General features: G+C 44.9%; 1 protein-coding gene across 1 annotated transcript; it reads right to left on the bottom strand.

Moving 5' to 3' along the window:
• Positions 1-1,672: 1,672 nt before the first annotated feature.
• On the bottom strand, positions 1,673-15,135 carry LOC140429843 (neuroendocrine protein 7B2-like). The gene is made up of 6 exons (XM_072517325.1): positions 14,966-15,135; positions 14,408-14,627; positions 7,731-7,880; positions 5,460-5,572; positions 3,968-4,021; positions 1,673-2,002 (listed from the first exon to the last, which is right to left on the bottom strand). Exons 2-6 carry the CDS (start codon positions 14,619-14,621, stop codon positions 1,904-1,906), a joined length of 630 nt encoding a protein of 209 aa, XP_072373426.1. The 5' UTR covers positions 14,622-14,627; positions 14,966-15,135; the 3' UTR covers positions 1,673-1,903.
• Between the last annotated feature and the right edge of the window lie 1,848 nt (positions 15,136-16,983).

Below are 16,983 nucleotides of genomic sequence, written 5' to 3' on the forward strand. Positions count from 1 at the left end.
CGCACATTCCTCAACAGGATACAAGGTAACGGTTGTTGTTTGGTAGGTGATTGCAGAATTCGTGGCGCACAGAAGGATGCCATGTGGCCTGTCGTGTCCTCCTCTTGGGCTTGGAACTTTTTATTAATTTACGGGATGTGGGCTTTGCTGGCTGGGCCAGCATTTATTGCCCATCCTGGTTGCCCTTGGGAAGTGGTGGGGAGTTGTCTTCTTGAACCACCGCAGCCCCTGAGATGTAGGTATGCCCACAGTGCTGTTAGGGAACAAGTTCCAGGATTTAACCCAGTGACAGTGAAGGAATGAACGATATTTTCCAAGTTGGGATGGTGAGTGACTTGGAGGAGAACCTCCAGTTGGTGGTGTTCCCAGGTATCTGCTGCCCTTGTCCTTCCAGGTGGCAGTGATTGTGGGGTTGGAAGGTGCTGCCTATAGAACCTGGTGAGTTCCTGCTTCGTGTGCGTACCATCGTGTGTAGATGGTACACGCGGCTGCCACTGGTTTCTGATTCTTCCCCATTACCTCAAACAGAGAATTATTTATACACCCCATATCTGACCTTCTGCCTATAATATTTAAACATTTTAAAACATATACTTCTCTTGATTAACTTCTTTCCTCTTATTTTTGTTAAAACACTTTTAGTAGGTGTTGCTCTATGAATTTATCTTTCACCCTTCTAGCATTTCTACTGGAGGGGTTATGCACAACCTGCATTAACGTTGAGGGATTGAGTAGGATATTTTTACTGGAAGTTGGGAATTCTTTACCGGATTATGGATGCTTGATTGTTGAGTATATTCGAGGCTAAGGCCAATAGATTTTTGAACACCAGAAGAATTGAGATGGGGAGGGAAAGTGGGATTGAGGTGGAAGATCAACCTTGATCTTGTTGATCGTTGAAGCAGGCATAAGGGGTTGTATCGCGTGCCTCCTATTTGTTATGCCTCTCTACACTTCCAGTGTGCAGATTGGGTACAGTCCTGAAGGCACAAAAATGCCTGTTTTTAGAGGAAATCGGGAGGTAGAAAATCACATGCAATAATCATTAAACAAACAACTTGGGTGATCTTTGTTACAGCTTTTCTTAATCTGCCCTTGTCATGTTAGCTATTTTCCTGGTTTGGGGATGGATAGATTGTAGACATTTCAGCTTTCTACCAATAACGCTGAGTTTTAAACTAGTTGCTTGGAATTAGGGGGCACCCATCTCACCTTTTCAGATTTCCCTTCATGCTTCAGCCAGCCAGCCTTAGAATTTTGGTTGTAAAAGTTATATTCAACCTTTCATGAACACTACCCCAATGTACCTGTTTGATAATGATTTGGACATTGTTTTTTTTACCAGAGGTGTATCGCACAGAATTAGCCATGTTAAATAATAACATTTTCTCCATACCATTTATGTGTTCCTACTTTTAAAATATGAGGGTTATTTATCCCATTCAGTTGATATTCTCTTCTGGGGTTTGTGCTATTGCAGAAGTCAGTAACCAGGCAAAAGTCTGCATTAGAGATGTGGAACCGCTGGCTTGAGGCTTTGGGTATTAATGTGTATTGTTGGTTATGTATATCCCTGCTAGTCAATGCGCAGAGAAATGGAAATCCATACCTTGAAATTGCCACTGAAGTTAAAATTTAGAACTATTCAATATTTAATTAATTTCCAAATACATTAAGTTAGTTAAACTTTTATTACCATTGTAGTGGATTCTTGCTCAATTAACATTAATGCAACGGTCAAGGCACTGTTGCAAACCTAAGCTGCCATTGATACAAACAGCCAGGTTTCTACTTGGTAGCCACTCATCAACAGTGCATATCATAGCTTTATGACCTTTGATGGGATGATAGATCCACATCCTATACAATTAGATGTGGAGTTATTTTAGACTTGGTAACTGATCTACTCATTGGCGCGTCTGTCCTCTTCAGAGAAATGAGGAGCTGATTTCTTGGCGACAACGTTGTTGAGTCTCTTCCCTTGCAGGTATGGGTTCACACTCTGGAAACAAAAGAATATTTTTTAAATCTGATGTCTATATTGAAATAGTATTTTTTAGACTTTACACTTGCTTTGGAGTGATTTTCAACAGACCGTTCTCAAATATGGGTTTAGCCCATCTTACATCAAAATGTCATCTTGGGGAATTAAAAACTGTTCCAAGAACAGTGGACTGAAGACTTGTTAACTTGCTCATTGCCACTTAAAATGCCTGTTAGTGCTCAAGAGACTGGACGATATTTTGGGAGCTAGCAGTTCAACTAATGACCTCCAAATAGCGACCAGTTGTTTGAGAATAAACACTGCGTTGATGTTATTTCAGCGCTATTTGAAGCTCTGCTTGTGATTTGATGTGTTTTTCTGCTGCAGCTGTGAAGAGAATCTCTGAACCACAACAGGAGACTTTGTGGGAACCTTTTGTTAAAATATCCAACACCCAAGTAAGATTTATTCCAAAAACACTTGAGAACTTTGCCGACAAACAATAAGTGCTGTACTGCCAAACCTTCATAGGAGTCACTAAGGGAAAGGGAGTTCTTGGCCTGGGGGAGGACATGAGGCCAGGTAGAACAGCAGCAGCTGTGTAGGAGAGAGGAACAGGAGCTTGAAGCAGTATTGTTCCCCATTGTGGATACAGAGCATTCCTCCCCTGGACCTTCTTCACCAAGTGCTGCATCTGAGAACCTGTGCACCCTTTCCCTCCGTTCCTGAGCCATCGTGCAGCATACTGTTGTATGACAGCCAGAAGATTCCACGCCTTCTAGTGTCAGTGGGTGGAAAGGGCCCATCTATCCTGCTTCACCAAAATTGCACCTAATAAGCATTTGAATGTAAACACGCAAGTTTCTAATTTTCCAATTAATTCAGATTTTCAAACTGGGAAGTCTCATTTGTACTGCACCTATTTCATGCCTGTTTCATCCTTATGCCAAAGGTACCTGATTTGTCTGCAATGGCCACCTTGACTATTTTGAAAACTTCTTTTTCTTCAGATGTTCAGTTTTCTCCAATCTCTATCATACTCACTCCTGAACCTGTAGGTAGCTAACCAACTAACTAACATGGCGATATGAAGTTAAACATAGCTGCTAGGTTATCAGATCAGGGTGATTTTTTTTATTTTTTTCTTCTTTCCCTTAATGCTTGATCATGACTTGGCACCTTCCTTGGTTAGCTGCGATCAGTAACTCTGGAGGCTGTGGATAACCAGTTTGTCATAAAATGGAAGGTTTCTGATATGTTTTGTTTCACTGACTTATTGCGCTATTAATGGCTCCAAATGAAAATGCTGCCCATTGTCTGTCTTCAAATAACCCTAACCGAAGTACAGTTCAATAATACCTCAATGTGTTGTTGACTTGTGCTTTATCTAAACCATAACAGAAAAGGCAGATGCATTAACATATGTAAACTGAAAGATGCTTCAGATGGGAAAGACTTGAGGGGCTGAATGATTTACTCCTGTTACGACTCAACCCTCCATTACCATTCACGCATAACCAGCATCTTTTTTTGGTTTTCTCTTTATGCCCGGTTGTGACTAGATTGAGCTGCTTAAACTCAGCACAGTAGAATATGTATGCCCTCAGATGGGGCTGTATTTAAATCAAAAGGTGATGGGGCAATGAGTAAATTCAGTTTTTTTTTAAAATTTGAATCTGAAAATATTCTTTGAAACCTGCTGCTGATATTTTTTAAAAGTCTTCACTCACTGAACTGCGGAATAGAAAGTGATCATTAAATATTGGTTTATTTGCTCTCTTCATTCTGTCACTCATAAAAGAGCAAGTGCACAATAATTCACCAATCAGTCCATCTTGGGATTTTCTGATAAAACCGTTCAGAGTCAGTTTATGGAATTCGGTAAAGGTTTTTTTGGTAACTACTTCAAAATAATATTTGAATTGCCAATTGGGTTACAAGGATATAGAATCCAACCACAGAAAAGAAATTCGAGAAACATACCCTCCTCCTCCTTCCTGGGGTTCCTTTCACATTTCCGTACATCACATTCTTGTTCTGTGAAGGAATTTAGGCACAAGTTTAAACATATTTACCACCACATATTGTCTGTGTAAAACCCCAGCATTTTCTTTGTGTTTTTTTGCAATGGCACCAATTTAACACTAGCAACTTTTATAAGCTAGTTTATACCTGCAGCACATTTTCAAATAATGCAGCTAGTTCATTACTGATGATTGCTTGGCAAAACAATGGATAAATGAACAGCTATTGTTCAGAAAACCATATCAAATACACCAATAATGCATAAAGAAAAATGACTCGGTCAAACCTATCTGTTTTGAAGTTTGGAAATAATCTTTCTCACGTGAGAGGATTGGGTCACAGGCTGTAAGAGTGCCACATCAACCAGGGTCGAGCATGAGTGACTAGGTATAACTCCTTTCTATCAATTATCGTCTTTTATTGGAGGGGGAGGGAGGGTGGATTGTGGTTGGAGTGTAGTCTAAATGTGCAAGCATTGAAAGTTTCAAAATCCAGTGAAGATACGAAGCGCAAGTACTAGAGAGAAAGAAGTTACTTTCACTTCTTCAACATCTCCGGCCTTCATCCCTGCCCCAGATCACCTGCTGTTGAAATGTTCACCCATCGTTTTGTTACGTTTACACTCAACTATTGCAATGCTGTGAAGATGGAGAGGGAAGGGTCGTTGCAAGTTGGAAAGCCCCAGATGGAACAGTTGATGCCGTTTATCAAAGGAGTTCTGCCAGCAAAGAAAGGAGATGCACGAGGACCGGTCAAAGGCCATTGGGGGAGCAGTAGAACCCTTGAAAGGATCGACAGAGCTAGTGGAGAAATGCCTCTAGGCACCGGGGTCGCAGATACGGGAGATGGAGAAGGTGGTGTCATTGGAGGTGGGAATCCAATGGGACCGTTGCAATGTCACCGAGGGCAAAGGTAGAGGAGTCGGAGAACAAATCCAGGAGGCAGAATCTGCGTATTGTCAGTCTGGCGGAGGGTGTGGACGGTTACAAGCGCCACGAGATACGTTTTGAGGATGCAGGTGGTGGAGGGAGTGCTAGACACGACCCCAGAGGTGAACAAGGTGCACAGGTCCCTAAGGCAAAAGCCGAGAGTGGGAGAGCCACCGTGGGCGATGATCGTGAGGCTCTACAAGTTTGTGGAGAAGGAAAAGATCCTGCGGTGGGCCAGGGAGAAGCGGAACTGCGAATGGGAGGGGAACCGGTTTGCATGGCTTAATACTCCTTGATGTTGCATTGAACTGATGTCATGCACTCTCACCCAGAGGGAAGTTGTCTTGATACGGGAACCAGAAGGAACCCGTTCTGTCCGGGGAAGTGAGATAGTTCAGAACTGCAGTAAAAACCATTAATAAGATGATGCTGAAAATTCAATGCATCTCAATCTCTCTCCCTTTCAGACATTCATTCAGAATTTGAAATGTAATGGAAAGGGGATCTATTTGAACACTTACCCACTTTCCCATCACTGGGTAATCATGCTGTGGATCAAAGAGGCGCTGATGGACTTGGTAATCATTGCTGAATTTGGCTGTGTCAGGTGTATCTTCCAAGCATCCATCAGCAGCTGAAAACAATGATACACCTTCCTGAGTGATTCATCAACTTGTGCATCAGTCACTGAACCCTGTAAATTTATTCATTTATGGGATGTGGGCATCGCTGGATAGTCCAGCATGCATTACCTCATGGCTCTTGAGAAGGTGGTGCACTGCCGCCTAACCTTGTATTCCACCTTACCTGATGTAATTTTGATAGCGATACAATATCTCAATTTGACAGCCAGTAATGCTGCTGGCACGAAGCATGCTAACCAGCCAATCACTTTCGTTTCTATCTTTTTTTTTTTATATTAAAATATTCACATAGGCAGGAAATAAAGCACACTGGTCATCCTTCCCTTCTTAATCATTTTACAGAAAGCAAAAATGTTTTTAATAATCTTTATTGTCACAAGTAGGCTTCCATTAACACTGCAATGAGGTTACTTTGAAAAAACCCCAGTCACCACACTCCGGCGCTTGTTCGGGTACACCGAGGGAGAATTTGGAATGTCCAATTCACCTAACAAGCACGTCTTTCGGGACTTGTGGGAGGAAACCGACGCAAACACGGGATGAACGTGCAGACTGGGCAGAGACAGTGACCCAAGCGGGAATCGAACCAGGGACCCTGGTGCTGTGAAGCAACAGTGCTAACCACTGTGCTGCCACGCCGCCCATAAAGATTGGGGAAAATCATTAAGATTAAGGTGGAAGCTGAAATATAAGCAAACCTTTATCTTTCAAAATATAAGTTTTATATTAAAAGTTTATGAAGAGTTTATCATAACTGGGGAATTAAACATTTCACAAATATAAAATAAATTTCTCTGGGTGAAAGGTTGTTCAATAACAATTATGACATAGTATGCCATTAAAACCCCATTTACCCAACAAGCTATGGCATCTTCAAGGATTTTTAGAACATGAAAAATGGAACGTAATTTCAATCCAAGTGATTTCTAAAGATTTCCCTCTGTGGGGTCCAACAGTGCACGGTGGGAGAAACTGTGGGGTCCAACAGTGCACGGTGGGAGAAACTGACAACTATTTCTGAATTTCTATATTTAACTTCATGTGCGGATGATAAAAATTGTCAGTTTCACAGCGTAAAGACTGAACGCTGACAGTTTTGCCGTCCTAACAACCACAAAGGCTGGATGCAGGTAAAAGTGAGAGCGGACAGGTAGGAAATCGTACGTCAATCGTGAGTCAATCATGAGTAAACCTCTTGCGTGAATTGCAGTGAAGTTTTCTTGCCAATATCAACAGTAAGGTTGAATGAGCAATGTTAAAATGTTGAAAAAAATAGTATCAGAAAAGTAGAAGAATTGTCCTCACAAAATGGGGAAAGCAGAGTCTTTGATTATTTATTTTTTTAATTTAGAGTACCAAATTCTTTTTTTCCCAATTTAGGGTGGCCAATCCACCTACTCCACATCTTTTGGGGTTGTGGGGGTGAGACCCACGCAGACACGGGGAGAATTTGCAAACTCCACACGGACAGTGACCCGGGGCCGGGATCGAACCCGGGTCCTTACCGATGTGAGGCAGCAGTGCTAACCCCTGCGCCCCTTTCTTTGAATATTTTTAATGTAGAGGTAGATAGATTCTTGATAAGGAAGGTTCTTAATAAGGAAGTTGGTGGAAGGTTAAGGAAGGTTCTTAATAAGGAAGTTGGTGAAAGGTTATTTGGGATAGATGTGGAGTTGGGGTCACAATCAGATCAGCCATGACCCTATTGAATGACGGAACAGGTTCGAGGGGCAGAGTGGCCTACACTTGGGGGCAGCACGGTAGAACACGTGGCTAGCACTGTGGCTTCACAGCGCCAGGGTCCCAGGTTCGATTACCCGCTGGGTTCCCCGCAGGATTCTGCATGTTCTCCCCGTGTCTGCGTGGGTTTCCTCCAGGTGCTCCGGTTTCCTCCCACATTCCAAAGACGTGCAGGTTAGGTGGATTGGCCATGATAAATTGCCCTAAGTGTCCAAAAAGTTAGGAGGGGTTATTGGGTTACGGGGATAGGGAGGAAGTGAGGGCTTAAGTGGGTTGGTGCACACTCGATGGATCTGCACTGTATGTTCTATGTTCTTGCTCCTAATTCATGTTCGTATGTCATTAGTGTTCATTTGCTGTTTCATTTAGATACTTGTGTCAAAAGTGAAATCCAGAGGCCCAAATTACCTTTTCTTCCCAAAGGACAAGGGTTAGGTGGATCAGGATAACCCTGCTCCTGATTAAAATTCTTTGGTATGTTATCTCCGGTAAGCTCGGCCACGATGTTGGGAATGTTGCCGTAGGGGCCCAGGTGTTGCAATCCTTCATGAGCTCCTCCTAAAGACAACATCAGAAAGAAACATTCTATGAAAAGGGGCTTTGTTTCACCAACATCTGACCACCACATTCTGCTCTATCGACGATTTAACAAATAAAACATTTGTTCGGTAGAAGGCATGTTCCTCATGAAATGGGAACAAAAATATAAATATTGAGAAGGGCGGTTAAACAGATGACACTGCACAGGAGAAACTTTTCAACAATCATGAGATAGACAACTTAGAATCATAGAATCCCTACAGTGCAGAAGAGGGCATTCGGCCCATCAAGTTTGCACCGACCCTTCGAAAGACTACCCTACCTAGGCCAAATTCCACACCCTAGTCCTGCAACCCCACCCTAAGAGGCAATTTATCACGGCCAATCTGCCTAACCTGCACATCATTCGACTGTGGGAGGAAACCGGAGCACCCAGAGGAAACCTACACAGACACTGGGAGAACGTGCAGACTCCGCACAGTCGCCCGAGATTGGAATCTGTGAGGCAGCAGTGCTAACCACTGTGCCATTCCATTACCAACCTTTAGTTGATAATTCAACAGCAAAATAAAAACAAAACCTGTTTGCTTTTTCCCAAAATTAACGTTTGATGGAGAACGTAACTGAACTCCCCAACATTGTGAGTATCCGGGTTACATTTTGGTACAGATATATATACAACTTCATCAAGAGATGTGTTTATTTTCTTAAATTGCTGTGTCCCTTTTCAAAGATTGTTTTCTTGTCAAGTGTCCACATTCACTTTCCCCTCTTTCCCAAAGAACAGGAAAGGCTCCTGAATTTGATCCCTGAACTGTGTGGAGTTTTCGGATTGGAATGGGTTGGGGAAAGGCGAGTGCACACCCCTCCAGCATTCCCGGATTAGATAAACTTAATAAACATCCTGGGGGTTACCATTGACCAGAAACGAGCAAGTCAAGGGATAGGCATCCTGCCGCAAGTAACTCACCTCCTGACTCCCCAAAGCCTGTCCATCTACAACACACACATCAGGGGTGTGATGGAATACACTCCACTTGCCTGGATTTAGTGCAGCTCAGCGCTCAAGAAGCTCAACACCATCCAGGACAAAGCAGCCCGCTTGATTTCTCCCCCTTCCACAAACATTCAAACCCTCCACCACTGACGCACTGTGGCAGCCGTGTGTACCATCCACAAGATGCACTGCAGCAACTCATCAATGTTCCTTCGGCTGCACCTTCCAAACCCACGGCCACTACCATCTGGAAGGACAAGAGCAGCAGATTCCTGGGAACCCCACCACCTGGAGGTTCCCCTCCGAGTCACTCACCATGCTGACTTGGAAATATATTGGCCGTTCCTTCACTATCGCGGGGGCAAAATCCTGGAATTCGCTCCCTAACAGCACTGTGGGTGTACGAAGGCAGCACATCACCACCTTCTCCAGGGTAACTAGGGATGGACAATAAATGCTGGTCTAGCTAGTGATGCCCATAATCCCATAAAATTAATTTTTATAAATGTGTAGTCTAGCAGCTGGAACAGCACTAATGGTGTAACCTCTGATTGCAGTCCCTAACGTTAACACACTAGTCTAATTTTCCTATAGGTGGTATAAACCTGGTGATATCAGACATAAATGTGGTTTAAACTTTGAGTCACAGCAGTGAACATGTCAAATCTCAGCTAGGACACTGGAGTCTGCTTCATTATACCAACAATTACTTATAATATATATGTAGCACATCTAACATAATAAAACAGGCATGCCATCAGGCTGTTAGGAGATAAACATCGACCTGCATTATAGGAATGATTGTTGTCAATGTTAAATTTTCCCAGAAATGCCCCTGGAGGTTGGGTTGGGTAGTGACACAGTTTTATACTGACACTGAATCGCTGTAGTGAAAAATAGAGCTGATCATACTGGGTGAGGGAATATTTTCTCCAAATCGGCATTTGGCAAAAAAAAAAGTAGCAATCTCACTTTCTCTTCCGTGTCGTGACTTGTTCTCACAGCCTCGACCTCAGGGCAGCACAGTGGATAGCGCTGCTGCCTCACAGTGCCGGGGAGCCGGGTTCGATTCCGGCCTTGGGTGACTTTCTGTGTGGAGGTGGTGGCAAAATGGTATTGTCACTGGACTAGTAAAGCAGAGACCCAGAGTAGTGCTCTGGGGACCCCCCGGTTCAAATCCTGCCACCGCAGATGGTGAAATTTGAATTCAATAGAAGTCTGGAATTAAAAGCCTAATGACTATGAAACGATTGTTGATTGTCATAAAAACCCATCTGGTTCACTAACGTCCTTTAGGGAAAGAAATCTGCCATCCTTTCCTGCTCCGGCCTATATGTGATTCTAGATCCACAGTGATGTGGTTGACTCTGAACTGCCCCCTAAAGAGCAATTAAGGATGGGCAATAAATGCTGGCACAGCCGGTGATGCCCACGCCCAATAAAAAAAAAGTTTACACGTTCTCCCCGTGTCTGCGTGGGTTTCCTCCGGGTGCTCCGGTTTCCTCCCACAGTCCAAAGATGTGCAGATTAGGTGGATTGGCCGTGCTAAATTGCCCTTAGTGTCCCAAGGTTAGGTGGGGTTATGAAGTTACAGGGATTGATCCGAGGTAGGGTGCTCTTTTAGAGAGTCGGTGCAGACTCAAAGGGCCGAATGGCCTCCTAAACTGTAGGGATTCTATGATTCAACCTAAAATACACATGTCTCCACTACCAACATCCATCACAGCACAAGAATGTCATTCTTACATTTATATAGTGCCTTTCACGATCTCAGCATGTCCCAGACGTTGAAGTGTAGTCACTGATGTAATGTAGAGAATCCAGCAGATAATTTTCGCAAAGCAAAATCCCACAGAACGGCAACAACAGATTTGTTGGTTGAGGTATGTATACTGGTCAGGTTACCAAAGGTAACTCTCCAAACTCTTCTTAGAAATACTGCAGCGGGATCTTTGACCTCCACGAGAAGACAGAAATTAGCCTCTCATCCAACAAGAGTGACACCTCCAACACTGCAGCACTCCAGCACTACCCTTAGCCTAGAATATGTGATTCAGTCTCCAGAGTAAGATTCAAACCAGCAACCTGACCCAGAAGGGAGTGTTATCAATTGTGATGATGCTGAATCTTTGCATGGGTTAGGTTGAATATGGTTAGCAGGTATAAAGACTATAAATGTTTAAACATGACCAATGTCTTCGGACTGAATGAACCCTATTCAAGATGTAATTGTCTCTAAGTTCAGGGTTGTTCTGTTAACTGATTTCATAGATAACATAGAATCCTTACAGCGCTGAAAGAGGCCATTCAGCCCATTTAGTCTGCACCCACCCTCTGAAAGAGCACTCCACCTAGACCCACTCCGCCGCCCTATCCCCGTAACCCCAGCTCACCAGCACATCTTTGGACTGTGGGAGGAAACCGGAGCACCCGGACGAAACGCACGTACACACGGGGAGAACGTGCAGACTCCACACAGACAGTGGCCCGAGGTCGGAATCGAACCTGAGTCCCATGCGCTGTGAAGCAGCAGTGCTAACCACTGTGCCATAATGACAGGTGTAATCAGTTGTTAGCACTTGTTAATTATATATTGTTCATTATATGCAGGTGTAGGGCATTAAATGTGGTTTCACTTGAGCAAATATAAAGAGATAATTACTGAAACTGGAGAGGTTGAGTTAAGAAGCGGCGTCTTATAATGTTTCACTCTATATATAAATATAAAACTGGGTCAAACTCCGCCAACTGGCTTTCTGGAATATTACTGGAATGTCATTGTGGGTTCAAGACCCACTCCAGAGGCGTGAGCTTGTAATCCATGTTGAGACTCGCGTGCAGTACTCTGGGTGTGCTGCACTGTCGGAGGAGCTGCATTGTGGATGGGACGCTAAATCAAAGTCCTGTCAGTCCTCCCAGGTGAATGTAATAAATCCTATTTTGATGATGAGCGGTAGAGCCCGACCCAGGGTCCCAGCCAACAATTATCCCCCAATCAACAGGAAGACAGAAATAGATGATCTGGCCTTTGCTGTTTGTTGGATATTTCTATGCGTCAATTGGCTGCATGTTTCCTCCATTACAAAAGTATTACAAAACTTTGTTGCATGTGGAGCACTTTGGGACATCCTGTGGTTGTGATGGGTGCTATATAAATGCAAGTCTGCCTTTCATGTCCCTTCAGTACACCATTTCCCTCGCCCTTTGTATTTTGAACGTCAACATTTTTCAATCATGTAACAGCGTATTTTCCTTTGTTATCTCTTTCGAATTCCCTTCATTAAATCTTTTGGTTCTATTTCTGGAATTCCCTTTGCAGGAATAATCTTAAATCGAACTTTGGACCAGACAAGTTTAGAACTCTTGTGCTGGATAAATCCAAAACTAATCCCACTGCTCCATGCTCTCTCCATAACCCTGCGCCTAGCTCTACATCCAGCGGTTACCTTCTCTTCCCTGAAGAGATTGAGTTAAGGCAGAGACAGCTCTTTGCAGTGGCAAAGTACTCCACTCCCATATGGAAAGACGTTTCTCCTCCTCCCCCTCCTCAGCTTTAGCGATGATTTGATATTGTTGGGCCCCTCATCACTGACTCTGTGACCAAAGGATACAGTCTTGTCTTATTTGCTCATTCGGTCATTTCAGATAAAGGTTAATGATTCAAGGCCGGATGTTAAATAAGCAGTCGGAAAATGCTGTTTGGGGGGGTGAGAAATGTCATGACAAGCTCGAGCTGACATTGTTAGCTGCTTGAGGATCGACTAGTTGGGCCGAATGGCCTGTTTTTGTGCCGTACATTCATAGAGAAGCTGACTCTTTGGCTGCAGATGGTGGCACCAAGGACGTGATGAGAAGTAGGGACAAAACGAGGACAGATAATTGATATAATCGAAGGATTCCTGGTGTAACCAAGGGATCCATTACTACAGCTGTGCTGATTGCATCTGGGAAGCTGAAGATGGGAGGATAATTAAGAGGGAGCGCCTCGTGGAGACGGAACCATTAACAACATCAGCGAGTGTGGGAGCCAAGAATGGTATTCTGACCATGAGTTGAATGGAAAGGAGATTTAGGGCGCAAAAGGTTGGTCTGGAGGCCAAGGCTGTCCACAGTGTTGTAAACATAGTCACGTCAGGGCAGCATGTGGCGCAGTGGATAGCACTGGGACTGCGGAGCTGAGGACCTGGGTTCGAATCCCGGCCCTGGGTCACTGTCCGTGTGGAGTTGGCACATTCTCCCCGTGTCTGCGTGGGTTTCACCCCCACAGCCCAAAGATGTGCAGGGTAGGTGGATTGGCCACGCTAAATTGCTCCTTAATTAGAAAAAAATAATAATTGGGTACTCTAAATTTATTTTAAAAAAGAAAAAAAAACATAGTCAAGTCAATGATTTGGATTATCTCGCCATGTTAGCTGTATCATAAAAATATTTTTGGGTCTTAAAACCTTTAAAATTTAACAAGATTTCACAGAATTCAAAGCACAGAACAGGCCATTCGGCCCAACAGTGTTTATGGTGCAAACCAGTAATAGGCAACCTGGGCCAGTGAGTGGGTCGCATGAGTGACCCTCCTTCATCTCAATGGGCCACAAGATTGAAATCAGGGCTCATTCACGAACCATGACCCCCCATGAATAAGATTAAATACATGCTAAATATTTCTTGGAAGTTTTTTTTTCTTTTAAATAAATTTAAGAGTACCCAATTATTTTTTCCAATTAAAGGGCAATGTAGCGTGGCCAATCCACCTAACCTGCACATCTTTGGGTTGTGGGGGTAAGATCCACGCCAACACGGGGAGAATGTGAAAATTCCACACGGACAGTGACCCAGGGCCGGGATCGAACCCGAGTGCTGAGTGCCGGGAGGCAGCAGTGCTAACCACTGTGCCACTGTGTTGCCCTATTTAATAGTAAGTTATAGAAAATGCTTAATCATTAACATGACTGTCATCAACTTCAAATGGTGAAAACAAAAGAAATATTTACACTTTTTACACATGGGGAGCGCAGTCAGTGTTGGGGAGTAATCAGCACGTAGTCGCCCTCGCTTTTCCTGCGTCTCACTTCAGTCACACCGATAGGAACAAAAACGATGTGGGCAGAAGCCAGCGGAATGTGGCAAACCTGCGCGTGGGTAACGGTCAACAAAATGTCTCCTAGGCCACACTCAGAACCCAGATGGGCCTCATGTGGCCCCCGGGAAGCAGCTTTCTCACCGCTGTTCCACACAATCCTCTCCTCATCCCTATTTTATCTCTAATGTCGCTCTCTCAGCATATCCATCTTCTTTCTCCCCAGTCTGTTTATCCCAGCTTCCCACTAAATGTATATATCCTATTCCTTGTGACAGTGAGCTCCACGTCCTCACTGCTCTTTGGGTGAAGAATTTTCTCCTGAATTCCCTATTAGAAGCTGCAATTTAATATCTGATGTTGCACTCACAACATTTTCCTGGGCATGCTTTTGTTTTTGCAAATGCAAAACAAAAACCCTTGGGCGCCTGCGCGCCTCACAGCGATCGGCGGAATATTGTCGGAACCCGTTACCTTCAATACTCTGTGGTCCGACCAGATTGGTGGCTTGGTGCGCCGGGTATTCCACTCTTGGCCGAGCAATGCCCAACTGCTCCATGACGCCGTGCAGCAATCGCTGGATGTCCGCCTCGGACACCTTGGCCGGATCCTGGGAGCCGTGAGCTGATGTTAGAGCCCAGGTTACCGCTGTCAGCAGCACCACCCTGAACATGGTAGCTGAGGGCATGGAAACCTGCAGGCAAAGACGGGGAGAGAGTTACTGACTGATAAGACAAGTGGCAAATGGGAGAATCCCTCCCACTCACCACCCACAACATTCACTCAAAAAACCACCTGAAATCAAATCAAACATTGCGGAGAGGAAGCAGTACCGAGATGCACAATAAAGTACATAAATCGACAGTCGATGAATTAGCGCAATAAACAATAAACAATTTGGCTGTTGCATTTCTATCCTTTGTAATCATTGCATTTAAAGCAATTGCTGCAATGTGGGGTTTATCTTTTTTTTGTGGACAGATTCAATTACCATTAAGCTGTTAGAATTTAACGTTTACAGTCAGGACTTACCTTCGATCAGGTATGGTACCTTGCGTTCTTTGGGAAAAAGGAGACGGTGGTGTTACATTCGCAGCCTCTGCTGGCCCCTGCTATCTGCTGTGAATAATTCATTTGCTGTTGTCTAGGCAGCCGGGACAATGACATCATCTGTGGAGAGGGCAGGCTGCTGCAGCGAATTTTCCATCTGCTTTCTCAGTGACTCAGGAGAGGGTGGCTGCAACGTCGCTGCCTGACGTGGTGACCCCTCAGTAAAAAAAAAGACAGCTTACCCCCTTTTTATAATCTGCGACAGACTCTGCCAATGTTACATTTGTTTGAAACCTAGGTTCTCTCTAACCGATATATGCCATGTGCATGTGAAGGTTAGTTAGCCCCACCCCCACCCGCCTGCGGGACCTGTGAGCATGGATGATACAAAATGGCAGCTGCCATGATCAATCTTGTGGTTATACTAAGATGGTGACCAATTCTTGACACATGCAAATAATACTGCCAACAACATAAAATGTCAATCTTCGAATGGTTCCTATACTCAATATAACAGTTGGTCAGGGAACTGGACTTAGGAAATATTCCTAACTTCCAGAATGGACTGAGCTGGAACAATTTTCATAGATTTCATAGAATTTACAGTGCAGAAGGAGGCCATTCGGCCCATCGAGTCTGCACCGGCTCTTGGAAAGAGCACCCAACCCAAGGTCCACACCTCCACCCTATCCCCATAACCCAGTAACCCCACCCAACACTGAGGGCAATTTTGGACGCTAAGGGCAATTTATCATGGCCAATCCACCTAACCTGCACATCTTTGGACTGTGGGAGGAAACCGGAGCACCCGGAGGAAACCCACGCACACACGGGGAGGACGTGCAGACTCTGCACAGACAGTGACCCAAGCCGGAATCGAACCTGGGACCCTGGAGCTGTGAAGCAATTGTGCTATCCACAATGCTACCGTGCTGCCCCAAGTTTTAAAAAAAAACTTAATTTAGAGCATCCAGTTCTTTTTCTTTCCAATTAAGGAGTAATTGAGCGAGACCAATCCACCTACCCTGCACATCTTTGGGTTGTGGGTTGAGGGAAGGATTACTTCGTTCATATGGGGAGGGAAGGTGGCCAGAGTTACAAAGGTGCTGCTACAGAGGGGAAGGCAGGCGGGAGTTTGGGTCTTCCGAACCTGATGTATTACTACTGGGCGGCGAATGTGGAGAAGGTGCGGAGCTGGGTCAGAGGGGTTGATTCCCAGTGGGTCAGAATGGAGGAGAGTTTGTGCAGGGGGTCGGGATTGAAAGCACTAGCAACTGCGCCGCTCCCGATAGCCCCGGGGAAGTACTCAGGGAGTCCGGTAATAATCGCTTCATTGAGAATCTGGAGGCAGTTTCGCCAACACTTCGGGTTGGGGACAGGTTCAAGGGAAATGCCGATTCGGGGGAACCACAGATTTGAGCCAGGGAGGTGGGATGGAAATTTTCGGAAATGGGAGGAGAAGGGGATTAAGACACTAAAAGATTTGTTTCTTAGGGGTGGATTTGCAGGGCTGACGGAGCTGGAAGCGAAGTATGGGCTGGAGCAGGGGGAAATGTTTAGATACATGCAGGTTCGGGATTTTGCCAGAAAGGAGATACAGAGCTTCCCGATGGAGCCGGCCTCCACATTGCTGGAGGAAGTGCTGACGACAGGGGGACTGGAGAAGGGGACAGTGTCAGCAGTGTACGGAGCTATTTTGGAAAAGGAGAAGGCACCACTGGAAGGGATCAAAGCAAAGTGGGAGGAAGAGTTGGGAGAGTGTATGGAGGAGGGATTCTGGTGTGAGGTGCTCCGGAGAGTGAATGCCTCCACCTCGTGCGCGAGGTTGGGGCTGACACAGCTGAAGGTGGTATATAGAGCACACATCACGAGGGCGAGGATGAGCCGACTCTTTGAAGGAGTAGAAGATGTGTGTGAGCGTTGCGGGGGGGACGGGGGGGGGGCCCCGCTAATCGCGTTCATATGTTTTGGTCCTGTCCAAAGCTGGAGGATTACTGGAA

This window comes from Scyliorhinus torazame, chromosome 9, assembly GCF_047496885.1.
Source record: "Scyliorhinus torazame isolate Kashiwa2021f chromosome 9, sScyTor2.1, whole genome shotgun sequence".
In the NCBI taxonomy this organism is placed as follows: Eukaryota; Metazoa; Chordata; class Chondrichthyes; order Carcharhiniformes; family Scyliorhinidae; genus Scyliorhinus; species Scyliorhinus torazame.